The following is a 22,567-nucleotide window of genomic DNA, read 5'->3' as shown; positions in this document are numbered from 1 at the left end:
ATGAAAAAAATCCAGACAGCATGATATTGCCACCACCATGCTTCACCGTAGGGACAGTGCCATGTTTCCTCCACACATGACACTTGGCATTTAGGCCTATCTCGGTTTCAGAGATGGTTGTCCTTCTGGAAGATTCTTCCATCTTCACAGAGGAGCTCTGTCAGAGTGATCATCGTGTTCTAGGTCACCTCCCTGACCAAGGCTCTTCTCCCCCGATTGCTCAGTTTGGCCAGGCGACCAGCTCTAGTTAACAGTCTTCAATTTAAGATGGAGGCCACTATGTACTTGGAGGCCTTGTTTCAGACATTTTTGGTGCCCAGGATCACAACCCTTCCCCAGATCTTGTCCTCGACACAATCCTGTCTCGGGGCTCTATGGTTTTTGCTCTGACATGCTCTGTCAACTGTGAAACCCGTATATAGACAGGTGTGTGCCTTTCCAAATCATGTCCAATCAATTGAATTTACCACAGGTGCACTCCAATCAAGTTGAAGAAACATCTCAAGGATGATAAATGGAAACAGGATGCACTTGAGCTTAATTTCGAGTTTCAAAGCAAAGGGTCTGAATATTAATGTAAATGATGAAAAAAATTTAAAAATAATTGTTGTTGTTGTAAGAATTCATAAAACAATATGATTTGTGGTGTTTGGTTCTAAATATCAGAGTAAGAAATCGACGGACACAATAAAAGCGGCAACCAACTTTATTCAGGATCGAACGGCTGAACAGACAAAGACATACTTCCACCAGTGGTAGTGTATGTATGTATGTGTGTATGTATGTATGTATGTATGTGTGTATGTATGTATGTGTGTATGTATGTATGTATGTGTATATGTATATATATGTATATATATAAGTATGTATATATATGTATATGTATATATGTATATATATACCCCAATCTGGGTGGAGTCTCGTCCTTCTCTCTAGACATGACATCTTTGTTGCTAGGCAGGAAGTTAAGTGATGCGGGCGATAAACTGTTCCTTCTCCCTTCATGTGACCTCGGCTCCCTTCCTCAATAATCCACATCTCTCCACCAGCATGTGACCTGACCTCGGCTCCCTTCCTCACTAATCCACACATCTCTCCACCAGCATGTGACCTGACCTCGGCTCCCTTCCTCACTAATCCACATCTCTCCACCAGCATGTGACCTGACCTCGGCTCCCTTCCTCACTAATCCACATTTCTCCACCAGCATGTGACCTGACCTCGGCTCCCTTCCTCACTAATCCACATCTCTCCACCAGCATGTGACCTGACCTCGGCTCCCTTCCTCACTAATCCACATCTCTCCACCAGCATGTGACCTGACCTCGGCTCCCTTCCTCACTAATCCACATCTCTCCACCAGCATGTGACCTGACCTCGGCTCCCTTCCTCACATCTCTCCACCAGCATGTGACCTGACGCTCGGCTCCCTTCCTCACTAATCCACATCTCTCCACCAGCATGTGACCTGACCTCGGCTCCCTTCCTCACTAATCCACATTTCTCCACCAGCATGTGACCTGACCTCGGCTCCCTTCCTCACTAATCCACATCTCTCCACCAGCATGTGACCTGACCTCGGCTCCCTTCCTCACTAATCCACATCTCTCCACCAGCATGTGATCGTCCTCCCTTCACTCAACACATTACAAGCTTAACTGAACCCACCATATATACATTCCTCATAACCATTAACTTCTGTTGTAGAAACCAGACTATGGCACCCCTTATGTCTCTCGTAAAACGGATGATTAACAATATTTAAAGTTTAAAAATCTAAACCCATCAGTGGGTTATAAAAAACAAAAAAACACTTAATTCTCAGTCAAAAGCAAATGAGAACAGTGGAAGGTTCTCTCTCCTGTGTGTGTTATAGTACAGTTATGTATTATATAGACAGGTTAAATCATAAACAATATGATTTAATGTGGCATGAAACAAAAACACTAATTCTCAGTCAAAAACTTAAGTCAGAACACAGTCTCTCTATTCTCTCATGTGATTTCAGGTCCTCTGACTGGGAAAATGTCTTTCCACACTGAGAGCAGTGGTATGTCTTCTCTTCCTGTGTATGTATTCTTTCATGCTTATTCAGATGTCTTAATCGGTTAAAACTCTTTTCACACAGGGAGCAGTGGTACGTTTTATCCCCTCCAGTGTGTGTCCTCTCATGCCGATTCAGGGCCCCTAACTTGATAAAACTCTTTCCACACAGGGAGCATTGGTAGGGTTTTTCTTGTCTGTGTCTCCTCTCGTGGTCTTTAAGGCTCCCTGAATGGCTAAAACTCTTTCCACACTGGGAGCATTGGTAGGGCTTTTCTCCTGTGTGTGTTCTTTTATGCTGTTTTAGGTTCCCTAGCTTGCTAAAACTATTTCCACACTGGGAGCATTGGTAGGGCTTTTCTCCTGTGTGCGTCCTCTCATGCGCCTTCAGGTCACCTAACTTCCTAAAACTCTTTCCACAGTGGGAGCAGTGGTAAGGCTTCTCTCCGGAGTGTATTCTCTTATGCCCCCATAGGCTTCCTGCCCAGGTAAAAGTCATTCCACATTGAGAACAGCGATAAGGCTTCTCTCCAGAGTGTTTTTTCTTATGCTGCTTCAGGGCCTTTAACCAGGGAAAACTCTTTCCACAGTGGGAGCACTGATGTCGTCTCGTTGGTTTGGGTGTCGCCGGGTCTGGTTTCCCTGAAGGACTCTTCCCGCTGTCATCATGAGAGTTTGGTCTCTCTCCTGCCAAAGACAAACAGATTTAGTTTAACAGAGACCTGAATGAAACCTCCACATAATACAACTGTCTTCCTATGAGGTTAAATCTGGACTAGATCACTCAACAAAGGAGCATGTTAACCAGCAGCATACCACGCTGCATACCACTGCTGATTTGCCTCTGAAGCTAAGCAGGGTTGGTCCTGCTCGGTACCTGGATGGGAGATCAGGTGCTGCTGGAAGTGGTGTTGGAGGGCCAGTAGGAGGCAGTCTTTCCTCTGGTCTAAAAAAAATATCCCAATTCCCCAGGGCAGTGATTGGGGACAGTCTTTTGGATGGGATGTCCTGACTCTCTGTGGTCACTAAAGATCCCGCTGAACTTATCTTAAGAGTAGAGTAGTTAACCCCGGTGTCCTGGCTAAATTCCCAGCCTGGCCTTCATACCATCATGGCCAACCTAATCATCCCCAACTTCCAATTGGCTCATTCATCTCCTCTCCCCTGTCACTATTCCCTAGGTCGTTGCTGTAAATGAGTAAATGTGTTCTCAGTAAACATACCTGATAAAATAAAGAATACAAATAAATCACAGTGGCATATCCGCCACACTGATCCTCAACACAGGGGTCCCTCAGGGGTGCGTGCTCAGTCCCCTCCTGTAGACTATAGGGAGGGGATCAGAGACCTGGCCGTGTGGTGCCAGAACAACAACCTCTCCCTCAACGTGATCAAGACAAAGGAGATGATTGTGGACTACAGGAAAAAGAGGACCGAGCACTTTTAGGCCACCACTGTTAGTATCTGGATGTACATATAAACAATGGAAGGATATGGGGAGTTGCAGAGGTTATATTAAGGTCTCAGAGCAGAGGCTATATTAAGATCTCAGAGCAGAGGCTATATTAAGATCTCAGAGCAGAGGCTATATTAAGATCTCAGAGATTACTCTCAAAGTACTTAAGAAATCGCTGCTTGACAAGAGAAGCCACGGATGGAATATTTGAGCTTCTCAAGTTTAAGATATAAGACATAACATCACTGACCCAGTGAACATGCGAAGGCTGGGTATCTGACTTCCACTTAAGAATAATAATATGTTTGGAGGGATGAGAAAGCTATGGCCTCTGATTGGGTGTTACAGAGAGGGAGCCCTTCGGGTGCTACCCAGAAAATAGCGACAGAGGTATCTGGGGAAATGTCCTTAGTGCATGTATATGAGACAGTCTCAAAGAACGAGGGGCAGAATGAACTAGTGTCGGGCATGACCAGTAGAGAAACAGAATGGAACTATTGTCAGACATGACCAGTAGATTAGTAGAATGGAACTAGTGTCAGACATGACCAGTAGAGTAGTAGAATGGAACTAGTGTCAGACATGACCAGTAGAGGAACAGAATGAACTAGTGTCAGACATGACCAGTAGAGTAACAGAATGGAACTAGTGTCAGACATGACCAGTAGAGGAACAGAATGAACTAGTGTCAGACATGACCAGTGTCTAATGCAGAATACTTTAAACTGCAGTAACCTGTGTCTACTGCAGAATACTACTGCAGAATACTTTAGACTGTAGTAACCTGTGTCTAATGCAGAATACTACTGCAGAATACTTTAAACTGTAGTAAACTGTCTACTGCAGAATACTTTAAACTGTAGTAACCCGTGTCTACTGCAGAATACTCCTGCAGAATACTTTAAACTGTAGTAACTCGTGTCTAATGCAGAATACTACTGCAGAATACTTTAAACTGCAGTAACCTGTCTAATGCAGAATACTTTAAACTGTAGTAACCTGTGTCTAATGCAGAATACTTTAAACTGTAGTAACTCGTGTCTAATGCAGAATACTACTGTAGAATACTTTAAACTGTAGTAACCTGTCTAATGTAGAATACTACTGCAGAATACTTTAAACTGCAGTAACCCGTGTCTACTGCAGAATACTACTGTAGAATACTTTAAACTGCAGTAACCCGTGTCTACTGCAGATTGAGGATGAAGTGTATTCAGGATGTCAGGTGATATCGGAAATCTCGCTTCCAAACTCTCCCTCCCTCCCACAACGCTTTCCATTGGTCAGAAGTGGGGGGCATGCAATATTCAGAATAATGTCATACAGCATAGAAATGTGTCCCTGTACATAGGGATCCAGGTTCAGACATTTATCAAGCCAGCTGGTGGGTGGGAGAGAAGGGAAAGAGGGGAATATCTTTCTTGTAAAGTTAGGAATCTGCAGGTACCTGAAGAAGTGTGTCTGGGGTTTACTGTGAATCTGTTGGTACCTGAAGAAGTGTGTCTGGGGTTTACTGTGAATCTGTTGGTACCTGAAGAAGTGTGTCTGGGGTTTACTGTGAATCTGTTGGTACCTGAAGAAGTGTGTCTGGGGTTTACTGTGAATCTGTTGGTACCTGAAGAAGTGTGTCTGGGGTTTACTGTGAATCTGTTGGTACCTGAAGAAGTGTGTCTGGGGCTGAATAATTTTGCACGCCCAATTTTTCTGTTTTTGATTTGTTAAAAAGTTTGAAATATCCAATAAATGTCGTTCCACTTCATGATTGTGTCCCACTTGTTGTTGATTCTTCACAAAAAAATACAGTTTTATATCTTTATGTCTGAAGCCTGAAATGTGGCAAAAGGTCGCAAAGTTCAAGGGGGCCGAATACTTTCGCAAGGCACTGTATTCATCTGGAAAGGGAAGATAACAGTTTAATGTGGCTCTGTGTTCCACTACATATTTATCTAGACAGGGAAGATAACAGTTTAATGTGGCTCTGTGTTCCACTACGTATTTATCTGGACAGGGAAGATAACAGTTTAATGTGGCTCTGTGATCCCCTACGTATTTATCTGGACAGGGAAGATAACAGTTTAATGTGGCTCTGTACTCCACTACGTATTTATCTGGACAGGGAAGATAACAGTTTAATGTGGCTCTGTACTCCACTACGTATTTATCTAGACAGGGAAGATAACAGTTTAATGTGGCTCTTAGAAATAACACCACTTCATGTATCTTGTCCCCCCATTTGAATACCTCAGAAGTATTTGGCCAAAATTAATTTATATGTGTATTGAAGTATTTGGTCCCATATTCCTAGAACACAATGACTACATCAAGCTTGTGACTCAGCAAACTTGTTGGATACATTTGCAGTTTGTTTTGGTTGTGTTTCAGATGATGTTGTACCCAATAGAAATGAACAGTACATAATTTATCGTATCATACGAGTCACACAAGAATAGAATATGTTTCTGAACACTTGTATATTAATATGGATGCTAACATGATTAGGGATAATCATGAATGGATCATGAATAATAATGAGTGAGAAAGGTAGAGCCATAAATATCATACTCCTTATTGGTACTTAAACGTTTTATATCTCCACTGTCCTAATAACCAGAGAGGGGAGAGTAGCTGAGGGTTTGAACAAATGGAACATCTCTCATTCATAGACAGAGCTGTGGATGCAAGGACCCACCATCAGATCAAAATGATGGTTTTAAAACCGTTTTGAGTCAAATACAGTGTTTGTTTACATTTGCACTGTTTACAAGCTTATATTTGGGGTTCTGGTGAGGAGCACATTTCAGTGCAATGACCCTTTGGCTTTAAAATCACACATTAGTTCAACAACTGCAGAGTTTCTGGCCGTGTTTTTAAGACAGTACTCACTGGTGTTAATCAGATCTTCAGTCTCCTCTTCATCTCTCCAAGCGTCTTCCTCCTCTTTTATTGGGATAGCCTCCTCTTCCACTCCAAAAGGTTCTTCCTCTTCTTTCAATGTGATACTGATAGCCTCCTCTTCCTCCTCTTTCATTCTGAACGCTTCTTCCTCTCCTTTTACTGAAACATCCTCCCCCTCTTCTTTCACGACAATGTTCAGCCCCAGACCCTCTTTCTCCGTCCAGCAGACCTCTTCTTTAGCAGGAGGAGAGTAGCTTGGAGAGCTCATGGTGGGCTAGCTAGCTAGCATTGACGATTAGCTTAGGTTAAGTATAATCAACACATTTGTAAATTGAACAAGTTACGTTTAAGTTAAATAGTAGATCGGTGTGTTAAAAACACCGAGATCAATTTACACAAAAAATGGTCTAAAGAGCTTTAATGCTTTCGGTTGTATGTTGGCTACCAGGCTAAAGAGGTGCTTGAATGAGTCAGTATCCGTGTTGGTGAAACAGCTTCCGGTGTCGTTTGGTCCACTAGGTATGACGTCACAATCTGAAGGTCGCATATCGCCGTCAGCTGACTGGAATGGGTAACGCAGTTTAGAAAAATATTAACTACATTGTTTATTCATTTAAAGATGAGCAAAAACATTCGTCTATGCCGACGTGTAGCCACATGTGAATATGTACATTATGAATATATACTGGTAGAATAGTTTAATGCAGACCTGTAGCTACATATGAATATGTACGTTATGAATAGATACTGGTAGAATAGTTCCGTGTAGCTCAGTTGATAAAGCATGGCGCACGCAACGCCAGGGTCGTTGGTTTGATATGAGCCTGCTTAATGAATAAAATGTTAATACATGAATACCTAGTTAGGGATTTAACTCCAATCTTGACAATATAATGTCAATTGTCAGTGTTATGGCTGCTTTGCTTGATGTATTGTTGTCTCGACCTTCTTCCTCTTTGTGCTGTTGTCTGTGCCTAATAATGTTTGTACAATGCCTTGTGCTGCTGTCATGTTGTTGTCATGTGTTGCTGCCATGCCATGTTGTCGTCTTAGGTCTCTCTTTATGTAGTGTATGTGTTGTAGTAAGATTGTGTTGTCTCTCTTGTCGTGATGTGTTTGGTCCTATATATTTTTTCTATCCCCCATCCTGCATTTTGCCTTTTGGTAGGCCGTCATTGTAAATAAGAATTTGTTCTTAACTGACTTGCCTAGTTAAATAAAATTATACTACTTCACATCAGCAATATTTTGTGATTCAGTCAAACAAACAGATAATTGTTTATTAATTTATTAAGAAAATCTGCGAAATGGAGAGTTGAAAATAAAGAGACGGGAGGGTCACAAAAGTGAAGTTTGGGAAAGATTTGATGAAGTGCTGAAAGAGCAAGATGATACCTATGTCATGTGTGATGAATGTGAGGCACGATACAACTTTGTTCCCATTGGAAACAACGCCAATGACACATATGGGGTTAGTTATCAGTACGCTGCATTCATAACCAAGTGGGAATTTACCACATACGACTGGGAAAAAATCCACATGAATGGCCATTCAACTGGTATTTACTACTTCACAATTGGAATATCCCGACCTCGCACTTGGTTACGAACACAGCATTATTGGTTGCCACACCTCAGCCCACCTCATTCACCTGAAAAGGGTTGGGGCTAGCTCTTTAAATGCCCCCACCTGCAGTCTTTGGGTGCGTTTCTCTGATCAGACGTTGCTGACACCTGACTGAGTTTACAACGCTTGGACAGGTGTTTGCACATGTTATGGCAATGGGCTCGTTCGAGCGGATCACTTTTGTCAAGTCACCGCCTTTTCAAATTGTGATGCATTATGGGGATAAAAAGTGTCCATCACCTCCATCACCGCCTAAATGTCGACTACATGAACTACATCAAACAACCATTTAATCAAAGATCATAAAGTCAATTGCAGACAGTCGACTGCAGACAATTCCTCATCCCCAGCTGTAACTTACAGCCATTGGCTGCATTGTGGAAGGTTCTATTGGGTCAACCAATCATCAGGGTTTCTGTTTCACCAAACACGAACAGGACCAATCATTTGGAGCGGTAGTGTAGCCTAGTGGTTAGAGTGTTGGATTAGTAACCAAACACTTCAACAGGAACCAACTTTGTGAAAAAATTGATAGTTACAAATGAATGTGATATTTGAGGATCTTTTTACTAATTAAAATGTAGACATCTATTTATAGTTTCTGACTGTGTGAAAATGAAGACATGTTTATTTCGACATTGTTTCAACATACTATTTGAAACAGTGAATTCGGAAAGTATTCAGACCCCTTCCCATTTTCCAACAATCACCCACAAAATACTAAGTGAAACCCCGGCTACCTAAATATGGTTCCCAATCAGAGACAACGAATATCACCTGACTCTGATTGAGAACCGCCTCAGGCAGCCAAGCCTATGCTAGACACACCCCTAATCAGCCACAATCCCAATGCCTACAAAAACCCCAATACGACAACACAATAAACCCATGTCACACCCTGGCCTGAACAAATAATTAAAGAAAACACAAAATACTACAGAACCCCCCCCCCCCAAGGTGCGGACTCCCGGACGCACCTCAAAACCATAGGGAGGGTCCGGGTGGGCGTCTGTCCATGGTGGCGGCTCCGGCTTGGGACGTGGACACCACTCCATTAATGTCAATGTTCCTCCCCTTCGCGTCCTGGGATAATCCACCCTCGCCGCCGACCATGGCCTAATAGTCCTCACCCAGAACCCCACTGGACTAAGGGGCAGCTCGGGACTGAGGGGCAGCTCGGGACTGAGGGGCAGCTCGGGACTGAGGGGAAGCTCGGGACTGAGGGGAAGCCCGAGACTGAGGGGCAGCCCGGGACTGAGGGGAAGCCCGGGACTGAGGGGAAGCCCGGGACTGAGGGGAAGCCCAGTACTGAGAGGAAGCCCAGTACTGAGAGGAAGCCCAGGCAGGTAGTTGGCTCCGGCAGATCCTGGCTGGCTGGCGGATCTGGAAGAGTCTGGTTGACTGGCAGATCTGGAAGAATCATGGCTGACTGACAGCTCTGGCTGCTCCATGCAAACTGGCAGCTCTGGCTGCTCCATGCAAACTGGCAGCTTTGGCTGCTCCATGTAGATTGGCAACTCTGGCTGCTCCATGCAGATTGACAGCTCTGGCTTCTCCATGCAGACTGGCAGCTCTGGCTGCTCCATGCAGACTGACATCTCTGGCTGCTCCATGCAGACTGGTTGCTTTGTGCAGACTGACAGCTCTGGCTGCTCCATGCAAACTGGCATCTCAGGCTGCTCCATGCAGACTGACAGCTCAGGCTGCTCCATGCAGACTGACTGCTCTGGCTGCTCCATGCAGACTGACAGCTCTGGCTGCTCCATGCAGACTGACAGCTCTGGCTGCTCCATGCAGACTGACAGCTCTGGCTGCTCCATGCAGACTGACATCTCAGGCTGCTCCATGCAGTCTGGCAGCTCAGGCTGCTCCGAACAGGCAGGAGGCTCCGGCAGCGCTGTAGAGGAGGAAGGCTCTGGAAGCGCTGAACAGGCGGGAGACTCCGACAGCGCAGGAGAGGAGGAAAACGCTGGCTGCGCTGAACAGGCGGGAGGCTCCGGCAGCGCAGGAGAGGAGAAAGGCTCTGGCTGCGCTAAACAGGCGGGAGACTCCAGCAGCGCTGTAGAGAAGGAAGGCTCTGGCTGCGTTGAACAGGCAGGAGACTCTGGCAGCGCAGGAGAGGAGAAAGGCTCTGGAAGCGCTGAACAGGCGGGAGACTCCAACAGCGCAGGAGAGGAGGAAAGCGCTGGCTGCGCTGAACAGGCGAGGCGCACTGAAGGCCTGGTGCGTGGTGCTGGAACTGGTGGTACTGGATCGAGGACACGCACAGGAAGCCTGGTGCGGGGAGCTGCCACCGGAGGACTGGTATGTGAAGGTGACACAGGATGGACTGGACCGTGAAGGTGTACTGGAGAGCCTGAAAGCAGGACTGGCACAGGACGTGCAAGGCTAGGTAGGTACACAGGAGGCCTAGTGCGTGAGGCTGGCACAATTCTCACCAGCTGACTAACACGCACCTCAGGATGAGTATGGAGCGCTGACCCAGGTGCCATCAAATCCCCGAAACACTCTCCGTCGGACGAATCTTGTACCTAAAGCACCAAGCTAGCAACTCCCTCATTACTCTCCACTCCACTTTCCCCATTAACTCCTTCACAGTCTCAGCTTCGCTCACCTCTAACACCGGCTCTTCACGATTAACAAGGAGAGTTGGCTCAGGTCTATCTCCTGACTCTGCCACTCTCCCTCTGAGCCCCCCCCCCCCAATACATTTTTGGGGCTGACTCACGGGCTTTCTTCTGCGCCGTCGTGATTGTCTCTCCAACTCCATTCTCCTATAACCCTCTTCGCACTGATCCAGCGAATCCCAGGCGGGCTCCGGCACTCTCTCTGGGTCGACCGCCCACCTGTCTATTTCTTCCCACGTCGTATAGTCCCGATTTTGTAGCTCCTGCTGCCGCTGTTGTTTCTCGTAATACCAGCGTCTCTCAGCTCTCTCCGCCTCTAGTTCTTCTTTGGGGCGGCGATATTCTCCCGGCTGATCCCAGGGTCCCTCTCTGAACAATTCATCCTCCTTTCGCTGCTCCTGCTGTTGCTGCCTGTTACCACGCCACTCGGTCCGTGTGTGGTGGGTGATTCTGTAATGGCGTTCGTCTGTTGAAGGAGAGTCGGACCGAAATGCAGCGTGGTGGTTACTCATGTTCTTTAATGAAAAAATAGCGATACATGAAATACAAAACAACAAACAGAACATGAAAACCTATACAGCCTGTCTGGTGAACACTACACAGATACAGGAACAATCACCCACAAAATACTAAGTGAAACCCCGGCTACCTAAATATGGTTCCCAATCAGAGACAACAAATATCACCTGACTCTGATTGAGAACCGCCTCAGGCAGCCAAGCCTATGCTAGACACACCCCTAATCAGCCACAATCCCAATGCCTACAAAAACCCCAATACGACAACACAATAAACCCATGTCACACCCTGGCCTGAACAAATAATTAAAGAAAACACAAAATACTAAGACCAAGGCGTGACAGTTACGTTACAGCCTTATTCTAAAATGGATGAAATACATTTTTCTCCTCATCACTCTACACACAATACCCCATAATGACACAATACCCCATAATGACACAATACCCCATAACGACACAATACCCCATAACGACACAATACCCCATAACGACACAATACCCCATAACGACACAATACCCCGTAATGACACAATACCCCATAATGACACAATACCCCATAATGACACAATACCCCATAACGACACAATACCCCATAACGACACAATACCCCATAATGACACAATACCCCATAACGACACAATACCCCATAACGACACAATACCCCATAACGACACAATACCCCGTAATGACACAATACCCCATAACGACTCAATACCCCGTAATGACACAATACCCCATGATGACACAATACCCCATAACGACACAATACCCCATGATGACACAATACCCCATGATGACACAATACCCCATAACGACACAATACCCCATAACGACACAATACCCCATAACGACACAATACCCCGTAATGACACAATACCCCATAATGACACAATACCCCATGATGACACAATACCCCATGATGACACAATACCCCATAACGACACAATACCCCATAACGACACAATACCCCATGATGACACAATACCCCATGATGACACAATACCCCATGATGACACAATACCCCATGATGACAAAATACCCCATGATGACACAATACCCCGTAACGACACAATACCCCGTAACGACACAATACCCCGTAACTACACAATACCCCGTAACGACACAATACCCCGTAATGACACAATACCCCATGACGACACAATACCCCATGATGACACAATACCCCATGATGACACAATACCCCATGACGACACAATACCCCATGATGACACAATACCCCATAACGACACAATACCCCATGATGACACAATACCCCATGATGACACAATACCCCATGATGACACAATACCCCATGATGACACAATACCCCATGATGACACAATACCCCATAACGACACAATACCCCATGACGACACAATACCCCGTAACGACACAATACCCCGTAACGACACAATACCCCGTAATGACACAATACCCCATAATGACACAATACCCCGTAATGACTCAATACCCCATGATGACACAATACCCCATAACAACACAATACCCCGTAATGACTCAATACCCCGTAATGACTCAATATCCCATGGCGACACAATATCCCATGACGACACAATACCCCATAATGACACAATACCCCATGACGTCACAATACCCCATAATGACACAATACCCGCCCCCCCAACCCCTCTTTTACGCTGCTGCTACTCTCTGTTTATCTTATATACATAGTCCCTTTAACTATACATTGATGTACATACTGCCTCAATTAGCCCGACTAACCAGTGTCCCTTTAACTATACATTGATGTACATACTACCTCAATTAGCCCGACTAACCAGTGCCCCTTTAACTATACATTGATGTACATACTACCTCAATTAGTCCGACTAACCAGTGTCTGTATGTAGCCTCGCCACTGTTATTTTCTACTGTTGTTTTTTATTTCTTTACTTATCTATTGTTCACCTAATACCTATTTTTTTACTTAAAAATCACACTGTTGGTTAGGGCCTGTAAGTAAGGTCTACTACACCTGTTGTAATTCAGCATTTCACTGTGAGGTCTACTACACCTGTTGTATTCAGCATTTCACTGTAAGGTCTACTACACCTGTTGTATTCAGCATTTCACTGAGGTCTACTACACCTGTTGTAGTCAGCATTTCACTGTGAGGTCTACTACACCTGTTGTATTCATCATTTCACTGTAAGGTCTACTACACCTGTTGTATTCATCATTTCACTGTAAGGTCTACTACACCTGTTGTATTCAGCATTTCACTGTAAGGTCTACTACACCTGTTGCATTAACTCCCGTGACTAATAAACTTTGATTTGTTCTGGATCATACAAGACAAGGCTCCTGTTTCTATGAGCTGTTCTGGAAGGCTACTTACTTATATAATAATTTACATTTTGCAAATAATATAATAAACAACATCATAGGGTTGACATTTTGCATCCAATCAATCGAAGCTAATAAGAAGTTTAATTTAATTTAAAATTTAATTTTTTTTTTATACATATTTTAAAATATTTGATTTGATTTTAGACATGATCAGGTCTCCAGATGAAAAAACTCAAACAAAAGTAAAACTCTTTTTTTTAATGATTTCATATAAACAATATGATTTAATTTGGCATAAACAAAAACACAAATTCTCAATCAAAAACACAAGTCAGAACACAGGCTCTCTATTCTCTCATGTGATTTCAGGTCCTCTGCCTGGGAAAATGTCTTTCCACAATTAGAGCAGTGGTATGTCTTCTCCTCCTGTGTATGTATCCTCTGATGTGATTTCAGGTTCCCCAACTGAGTAAAACTCTTTCCACAGTGGGAACAGTGGTAGGGCTTTTCTCCTGTGTGTGTCCTCTCATGCTTTGTCAGGCCTTCTAACCACCTAAAACTCTTTCCACAGTGGGAACAGTGGTAGTGCTTTTCTCCTGTGTGTATTCTCTCATGTGACTTCAGGCTCCCTAACCAGGTAAAAGTCAATCCACAATGGGAGCAGTGATAAGGCTTCTCTCCAGAGTGTATTCTCTTGTGTATTTTCAGGCTTCCTAACTGACTAAAACTGTTTCCACACTGGGAGCATTGGAAAGGCTTTTCTCCTGTGTGTGTCCTCTCATGCTCTTTTAGGTTTCGTAACTTAGTAAAACCCTTTCCGCAGTGCGAGCAGTGATGTCGTTTGGCTGGTTTGGGCGTCTCTGGGTCTGGTTCCCCTGAAGGACTCTTCCCGCTGTTAGAGGGAGAGTCTGGTCTCTCTCCTGCCAAAGACAAACAGATTATTTAGTTAAACAGAGAACTGAAGGAAACCTCCACATGATAAAACTGTCTTCCTATGAGGTTTAATCCAGACAACAACCCTTAATAACCTGAGGTCAGTTTTCACAACATGACATAATTAAAAGTAAAATGTACATTTCGACTTCCAAATCGAACCACAAAGATGGTTGGAGGTCCACACATCAGAGAATGTTGGACTTGAATGGGAATATCTGTTGTTTTAAATTATACTGTAAATCCTCCATAGGAAACCTGTTGAAAATCATAAAAATAAACAGAATAGAGAGGACCATTTAAGTTGACATTCAACGGTTGGATGGACCGGCGGCCATCTTTGTGGTAGTAATTAGAAGTTCATTACAATTTCAATGATGTACTGCAGTGGTCTGAAGCAGAGGTGCAAAGACCTTAAGTAAAACTACTTTAAAGTACTACCTAAGTACTTTTCCTTGACATCCAAAAGTACTCGTTACATTTTGAATGCTTAGCAGGACAGAAAAATGGTCCAATTCACACACTTATCAAGAGAACATCCCTGGTCATCCTTACTGCATCTGATCTGACAAATACATTGTTTGTAAATAACGTCTGAGTGTTGGTGTGTTTGCCCCTGGCTATCCGTAAAATAATTTAAAAAAAAGAAAATGGTGCAGTTTGGTTTGCTTAATATAAGGAATGTGAAATTATTTATACTTTTACTTTTTATACTTAAAAGTATATTTTAGGAATTACATTTACATTTGACACTTAAGTATATTTAAAACCAAATACTTTTAGACTTTTACTCAAGTAGTATTTTACTTGAGTGACTTTTACTTGAGTCATTTTCTATGAAGGAATCATTCTGATTTCTATGGTCTGAAAGGTCCATTCTATGAATTCTATGGTCTGAAAGGTCCATTCTATGAATTTTATGGTCTGAAAGGTCCATTCTATGAATTCTATGATCTGAAAGGTCCATTCTATGAATTCTATGATCTGAAAGGTCCATTCTATGAATTCTATGGTCTGAAAGGTCCATTCTATGAATTCTATGGTCTGAAAAGTCCATTCTATGAATTCTATGGTCTGAAAGGTCCATTCTATGAATTCTATGGTCTGAAAGGTCCATTCTATGAATTCTATGTGTATAATTGAAATGACTCCCTTTGTTCAACCGATGGCAGAAACCTCAGATGATGTAAAGTAGGGTCTAAACTACAACATGGATTTTGCACGTTTTAGATAATTGATGTTAAAAAGGTTAAAAATGTAATTATTTAATTTTTTTAATTGGGAGAGGGGAGAGGGGAGAGGGGGGGTTATAAAACAGTTTAACAACCCTTTTGCTTTTAAATGATAATCAAACTCAACCGTTTGTCGATTCCAGTGATTCAAACATGGGATGTCTCATGGTATGGTGGGGAATACAAAACGGGTCAACTTTGAACATTTTTTATTATTTATTTAACTAGACAAGTCAGTTAAGAACAAATTCTTATTTTTAATGAAGGCCTAGGAACAGTGGGTTAACTGCCTTGTTCAGGGGGCTGAATGACAGATTTTCACCTTGTCAGCTCGGGGATTCGATTTTGCAATCTTTTGGTTACTAGTCCAAGGCTCTAACCACTAGGCTACCTGCCGCCCCCACATCTCCTGAATGTTTTGCCATTCAGGTCCAAAAAGTCACATTCTGACCACTACACTATGGATACTATGGATACTACGGACACTCTATGGACACTATATGGACACTCTATGGACACTACGGACACTCTATGGACACTCTATGGACACTATATGGACACTACGGACACTACGGATACTATGGACACTCTATGGACACTATATGGACACTATGGATACTACGGACACTCTATGGATACTACGGACACTCTATGGACACTCTATGGATACTCTATGGACACTATGGACACTCTATGGATACTCTGGACACACTACGGACACTCTATGGATACTCTATGGACACTACGGACACTCTATGGATACTCTGGATACACTATGGACACTCTATGGATACTCTATGGACACTACGGACACTATATGGATACTCTGGACACACTATGGACACTATGGATACTCTGGACACACTATGGACACTATGGATACTCTGGACACACTATGGATACTCTATGGATACTCAAAGGGGATGCTGTCAAAAACGTGATTGAATTGAAATGGATTTATCCTCTATATCTACAACAGGGCTACGCTACATCGTCTATATCTACAACAGGGCTAGGCTACATCCTCCATATCTACAACAGGGCTACGCTGCATCCTCCGTATCTACAACAGGGCTACGCTGCATCCTCCGTATCTACAACAGGGCTACGCTACATCGTCTATATCTAAAACAGGGCTACGCTACATCGTCTATATCTAAAACAGGGCTACGCTACATCGTCTATATCTACAACAGGGCTACGCTACATCGTCTATATCTACAACAGGGCTACGCTACATCGTCTATATCTACAACAGGGCTACGCTACATCGTCTATATCTACAACAGGGCTACGCTACATCGTCTATATCTACAACAGGGCTACGCTACATCGTCTATATCTAAAACAGGGCTACGCTACATCGTCTATATCTACAACAGGGCTACGCTACATCCTCTATATCTACAACAGGGCTACGCTACATCCTTAATATCTACAACAGGGCTACGCTGCATCCTTAATATCTACAACAGGGCTACGCTACATCCTTAATATCTACAACAGGGCTACGCTACATCCTCTATATCTACAACAGGGCTACGCTACATCCTCTATATCTACAACAGGGCTACGCTGCATCCTCTATATCTACAACAGGGCTACGCTACATCCTCTATATCTACAACAGGGCTACGCTGCATCCTCTATATCTACAACAGGGCTACGCTGCATCCTTAATATCTACAACAGGGCTACGCTACATCCTCTATATCTACAACAGGACTACGCTGCATCCTTAATATCTACAACAGGGCTACGCTACATCCTCTGTATCTACAACAGGGCTACGCTACATCCTCTATATCTACAACAGGGCTACGCTACATCATCTATATCTACAACAGGGCTACGCTACATCCTCCATATCTACAACAGGACTACGCTACAACCATCCTCTATGGAATCGAGCTCCAATGTAATACAGTGTAATTTGAGTCATGATAAGAGCAAATCCATTCTGTAAATCCATTAACGTGTTGTTGGTGACCCGCTCTTTGGTGGTATACACATCGTACAGTGTAGTTTTTTCAATTCCTACATTAAACAACATATTCAAGCATAAACAGTCAGTCGAACGTCGCTTTAAAACCACGCATCAGTTCAACAATAGTTTGTGCTGCCGTTTTTAAGACAGTACTTACGGGTCTTAATCAGATCTCCTGTCTCCTCCTCTTTCAATGTGACAGTCATCTCATCCTCCTCTTTCACTCCAAAAACTGCATCCTCCTCTCTCTCTTCCTCCTCTTCTTTTACTGTAACATCTTCCTCCTCTTTCACTCTGAACGCGTCTTCCTCTTCTTTCACTGAAACGCCTTTCTCTTCTTCTTTCATGGTAACAGACTCACCCTCTACTTGTTTTTGTATTGTAACATCTTTCTCTTCCTCCTCCTCTTTCACCAGAGCTTCTTTCTCCGAACAGGAGACGTCCTCTTCTTTATCAGGAGGAGAGTAGCTTAGTGAACTCATGGTCGGAGATGTTAGCTAGCTAGCGTTCGTTAGCCTATTGATAAGCTCATTTATCAAGCCAGCTACCTAACCACGTATCTATGAAATTAAATGGGGAAACTAGCTAGCAACAAGACATACGTATTTTTAAAACACAGGTGCAACTAAACAACGACTATTTTGTCTTGAAAGCTACCGAGGTGTCTGACCAGCTGTTGTTGTTGAAGAAACATCCCGTCCACTAGATTATACGTCACACTGGCAGCGTCGCCTGAAAGACGCTCATCTCCATCTGCTGATTGGAGTGGGTAACGCAGTTGAGATCGATGTTTATTTTATTTCCAGACAAAAAAGCTCCTATTTTTCATTTCTTTCATCACATAATAACAAAATAATGGACCAGAGTGGAACAGGAAAACATCTGAAAGATTTGTTGATGTGTCCTTAAGCAAGGAACTAATTTGCTCCAGGGATGCTGTACTACTGTGGCTGACCCTGTAAAACAACACATTTCACTGCACCTATATGGTGTTTTTTGTTGTTGTATATTACTAGCAGATGTCCAAAGGAAAGCATGTGTTGATTGATTAGTGCAGATTTGTAATGAGTATGAATGTAAAGCATATCACCAGACTGCATTCAAAGAGGAGCTGCACACAAGTTACACTAATCTAATTGCAAATGGTGAGGGGGACCCCAGAATAATAATGGTGAGGGGGGACCCCAGAATTATCATGGTGAGGGGGACCCCAGAATAATAATGGTGAGGGGGGACCCCAGAATTATCATGGTGAGGGGGACCCCAGAATAATAATGGTGAGGGGGGACCCCAGAATAATCATGGTGAGGGGGACCCCAGAATAATAATGGTGAGGGGGGACCCCAGAATAATCATGGTGAGGGGGACCCCAGAATAATAATGGTGAGGGGGGACCCCAGAATAATAATGGTGAGGGGGGACCCCAGAATAATCATGGTGAGGGGGGACCCCAGAATAATCATGGTGAGAGGGACCCCAGAATAATATTGGTGAGGGGGACCCCAGAATAATAATGGTGAGGGGGACCCCAGAATAATAATGGTGAGGGGGACCCCAGAATAATAATGGTGAGGGGGGACCCCAGAATAATCATGGTGAGGGGGACCCCAGAATATTAATGGTGTGGGAACCCCAGAATAATAATGGTGAGGGGGACCCCAGAATAATAATGGTGAGGGGGGACCCCAGAATAATAATGGTGAGGGGGACCCCAGAATAATAATGGTGAGGGGGGACCCCAGAATAATCATGGTGAGGGGGACCCCAGAATAATAATGGTGAGGGGGACCCCAGAATAATAATGGTGAGGGGGGACCCCAGAATAATAATGGTGAGGGGGGACCCCAGAATTATCATGGTGAGGGGGACCCCAGAATAATAATGGTGAGGGGGGACCCCAGAATAATAATGGTGAAGGGGGACCCCAGAATAATAATGGTGAGGGGGACCCCAGAATAATAATTTCTGTTGTAAAGAAATTAGTTCAACCACCAGAAAAACTCCTGTTTTACCCACTCCATTGAATAAAGTACAATATTTCATGCATTTTTCAAATCCCCAAATCTGAAATAAAGAGCATTTACATCACTGTACAATCTACCCCCTGATTCAGGCCTGTCTCTCTGTTTCACACTGAGCTTCCCAGCTGCAGTTTCACTGTACAATCTACCCCCTGATTCAGGCCTGTCTCTCTGTTTCACACTGAGCCTCCCAGCTGCAGTTTCACCACATTCTCATTGACAACCCCAACACCTGTCTCTGAAATGGTCCATAATATGAGGTCAACTACCTGCCCGTTGGAACCTATTTCCACAGTACTCATAAAATCCAGCCTCACTGTTATCAGTCCAACTATAACCACAACTGGAGTTGTGCATAAATTATGTAACCATTGAACAAGTTGAAGAAGCTGAGTAGCCTGTAGTCTGTAGCCTGTAGTCTGTAGTCTGTAGTCTGTAGCCTGTAGTCTGTAGCCTGTAGTCTGTAGGCTGTAGGCTGTAGGCTTTAGTCTGTAGTCTGTAGCCTGTAGGCTATAGGCTTTAGTCTGTAGTCTGTAGCCTGTAGTCTGTAGTCTGTAGCCTGTAGCCGGTAGCCCGTAGTCTGTAGTCTGTAGTCTGTAGCCTGTAGTCTGTAGCCTGTAGTCTGTAGCCTGTAGTCTGTAGTCTGTAGTCTGTAGCCTGTAGTCTGTAGCCTGTAGTCTGTAGCCTGTAGTCTGTAGCCTGTAGTCTGTAGCCTGTAGCCTGTAGTCTGTAGCCTGTAGTCTGTAGCCTGTAGTCTGTAGGCTGTAGGCTTTAGTCTGTAGCCTGTAGTCTGTAGCCTGTAGTCTGTAGCCTGTAGCCTGTAGTCTGTAGCCTGTAGCCTGTAGTCTGTAGCCTGTAGCTTGTAGCCTGTAGGCTGTAGCCTGTAGTCTGTAGCCTGTAGCTTGTAGCCTGTAGGCTGTAGCCTGTAGTCTGTAGGCTGTAGCTTGTAGCCTGTAGCCTGTAGCCTGTAGCCTGTAGTCTGTAGGCTGTAGGCTTTAGTCTGTAGCCTGTAGTCTGTAGCCTGTAGTCTGTAGCCTGTAGCCTGTAGTCTGTAGCCTGTAGCCTGTAGCCTGTAGTCTGTAGCCTGTAGCTTGTAGCCTGTAGGCTGTAGCCTGTAGGCTGTAGCCTGTAGTCTGTAGCCTGTAGCTTGTAGCCTGTAGGCTGTAGCCTGTAGCCTGTAGTCTGTAGCCTGTAGCTTGTAGCCTGTAGTCTGCAGGCACCTTTCATGAATAGTGATTCTAGAGGATGTGACGCAGCAGTAATCTGGTCATGACCCTTAGAGATGGCTGTCATGTACACTTTCAATGTGGATAAGGACTTCCCTGCTGCCATCAGCTCCTGGAGGACTTCCCTGCAGCCATCAGCTCCTGGAGGACTTCCCTGCTGCCATCAGCTCCTGGAGGACTTCCCTGCTGCCATCAGCTCCTGGAGGACTTCCCTGCAGCCATGGGAGGTTGTTCGCTGTACAAGGTCTGAAAACAAGTGATGCTGTGGCCAACATGGAGGAACAAGTAGAACTGACTCTCTCTTCCTCAAGTGGATCAACGGAATTGGTGCAAACGCCTACAGCGGCCATCTGTGTAATAGGGCATCGCCCCCCATCTGTGTAATAGGGCATCGCCCCCCATCTGTGTGATAGGGCTTCGCCCCCCATCTGTGTGATAGGGCATCGCCCCCCATCTGTGTGATAGGGCTTCGCCCCTCATCTGTGTGATAGGGCTTCGCCCCCCATCTGTGTGATAGGGCATCGCCCCCCATCTGTGTGATAGGGCTTCTCCCCCCATCTGTGTGATAGGGCTTCGCCCCCCATTTGTGTGATAGAGCATCGATTTCCATCTGTGTGATAGGGCTTCTCCCCCCATCTGTGTGATAGGGCTTCTCCCCCCATCTGTGTGATAGGGCTTCGCCCCTCATTTGTGTGATAGGGCTTCGCCCCCCATTTGTGTGATAGAGCATCGAGCCCCATCTGTGTGATAGGGCTTCGCCCCCCATCTGTGTGATAGGGCATCGCCCCCCATCTGTGTGATAGGGCTTCTCCCCCCATCTGTGTGATAGGGCTTCTCCCCCCATCTGTGTGATAGGGATTCTTCTCCCATCTGTGTGATAGGGCTTCTCCCCCCATCTGTGTGATAGAGCATCGATCCCCATCTGTGTGATAGGGCTTCTCCCCCCATCTGTGTTATAGAGCTTCGACCCCCATCTGTGTGATAGGGCATCGCCCCCCATCTGTGTGATAGGGCTTCTCCCCCCATCTGTGTGATAGAGCTTCGCCCCCCATCTGGGCCTGCTGGACCCTTTATAGAGAACCACATGGGACAATGGGTTGAGTCTGTGTGATAGGGCTTCTCCCCCCATCTGGGCCTGCTGGACCCTTTATAGAGAACCACATGGGACAATGGGTTGAGTCTCGCGATGCGAACAGATTCGACGACGGCCGATCCGAATCTCGCCCAGATCATCTCCACTATCGTGGGCTGTATCCTCTAGTCTGAAGGAAGACGGCCTCCTCTGGAGAGAACATCTGCACTATCGTGGGCTGTATCCTCCAGTCTGAAGGAAGACGGCCTCCTCTGGAGAGAACATCTGCACTATCGTGGGCTGTATCCTCCAGTCTGAAGCCGGCAGGTGTATTGCTCTGAGGGATGTAGTAAAGTGTCTGTTTACCCAAAGCAGTAGCTCCCATTCTACCTGATGCAGTGGCCATTGGACAGAGACCTGTCATCAGTCCGGCCCTGGCTGTTGTTGTGTTCAACCACGTTTGTGTCGTCTGTCCGTATCATGTTGTCCTCGCAGCACTGGGAGGAAGTGCAAGATGAACTGGCCTTGAAGCTCCAGTAAGTTTATTATTGTTATTTTAATTGATTGAATATTCGAAACATACAATATACTCGCAGTGAAGCTGCTCAATAACGACA

At 44.8% G+C, this 22,567-nt stretch overlaps 2 protein-coding genes across 5 annotated transcripts; both read right to left on the bottom strand.

Moving 5' to 3' along the window:
- Positions 1–670: 670 nt before the first annotated feature.
- LOC109881034 (zinc finger protein 239-like) lies at positions 671–6,972 on the bottom strand. 4 transcript variants are annotated; one of them, XR_004207891.1, is made up of 3 exons: positions 6,383–6,553; positions 1,117–2,730; positions 697–1,010 (listed from the first exon to the last, which is right to left on the bottom strand). XR_004207891.1 is itself a non-coding variant. In XM_031817241.1 (2 exons), the coding sequence occupies exons 1-2, from the start codon at positions 6,660–6,662 to the stop codon at positions 1,958–1,960; spliced, it is 1,053 nt and encodes a 350-aa protein (XP_031673101.1). In that variant the 5' UTR covers positions 6,663–6,972; the 3' UTR covers positions 671–1,957. The 4 variants fall into 4 exon arrangements, 1 of the variants encoding a protein (XP_031673101.1); XR_004207892.1 differs by having other exon boundaries at positions 697–1,376; positions 1,474–2,730; XR_004207893.1 differs by having other exon boundaries at positions 697–1,376; positions 1,526–2,730.
- A 6,750-nt stretch (positions 6,973–13,722) lies between these two features.
- LOC109881033 (gastrula zinc finger protein XlCGF7.1-like) lies at positions 13,723–18,381 on the bottom strand. The gene is made up of 2 exons (XM_031817236.1): positions 17,789–18,381; positions 13,723–14,399 (listed from the first exon to the last, which is right to left on the bottom strand). The coding sequence occupies exons 1-2, from the start codon at positions 18,111–18,113 to the stop codon at positions 13,798–13,800; spliced, it is 927 nt and encodes a 308-aa protein (XP_031673096.1). The 5' UTR covers positions 18,114–18,381; the 3' UTR covers positions 13,723–13,797.
- Positions 18,382–22,567: the final 4,186 nt, after the last annotated feature.

Source organism: Oncorhynchus kisutch, unplaced genomic scaffold, assembly GCF_002021735.2.
Source record: "Oncorhynchus kisutch isolate 150728-3 unplaced genomic scaffold, Okis_V2 scaffold962, whole genome shotgun sequence".
Classification (NCBI taxonomy): Eukaryota; Metazoa; Chordata; class Actinopteri; order Salmoniformes; family Salmonidae; genus Oncorhynchus; species Oncorhynchus kisutch.
Note: the sequence above shows the minus strand (reverse complement) of the source record. Positions and strands in the feature narration are given on the sequence as shown.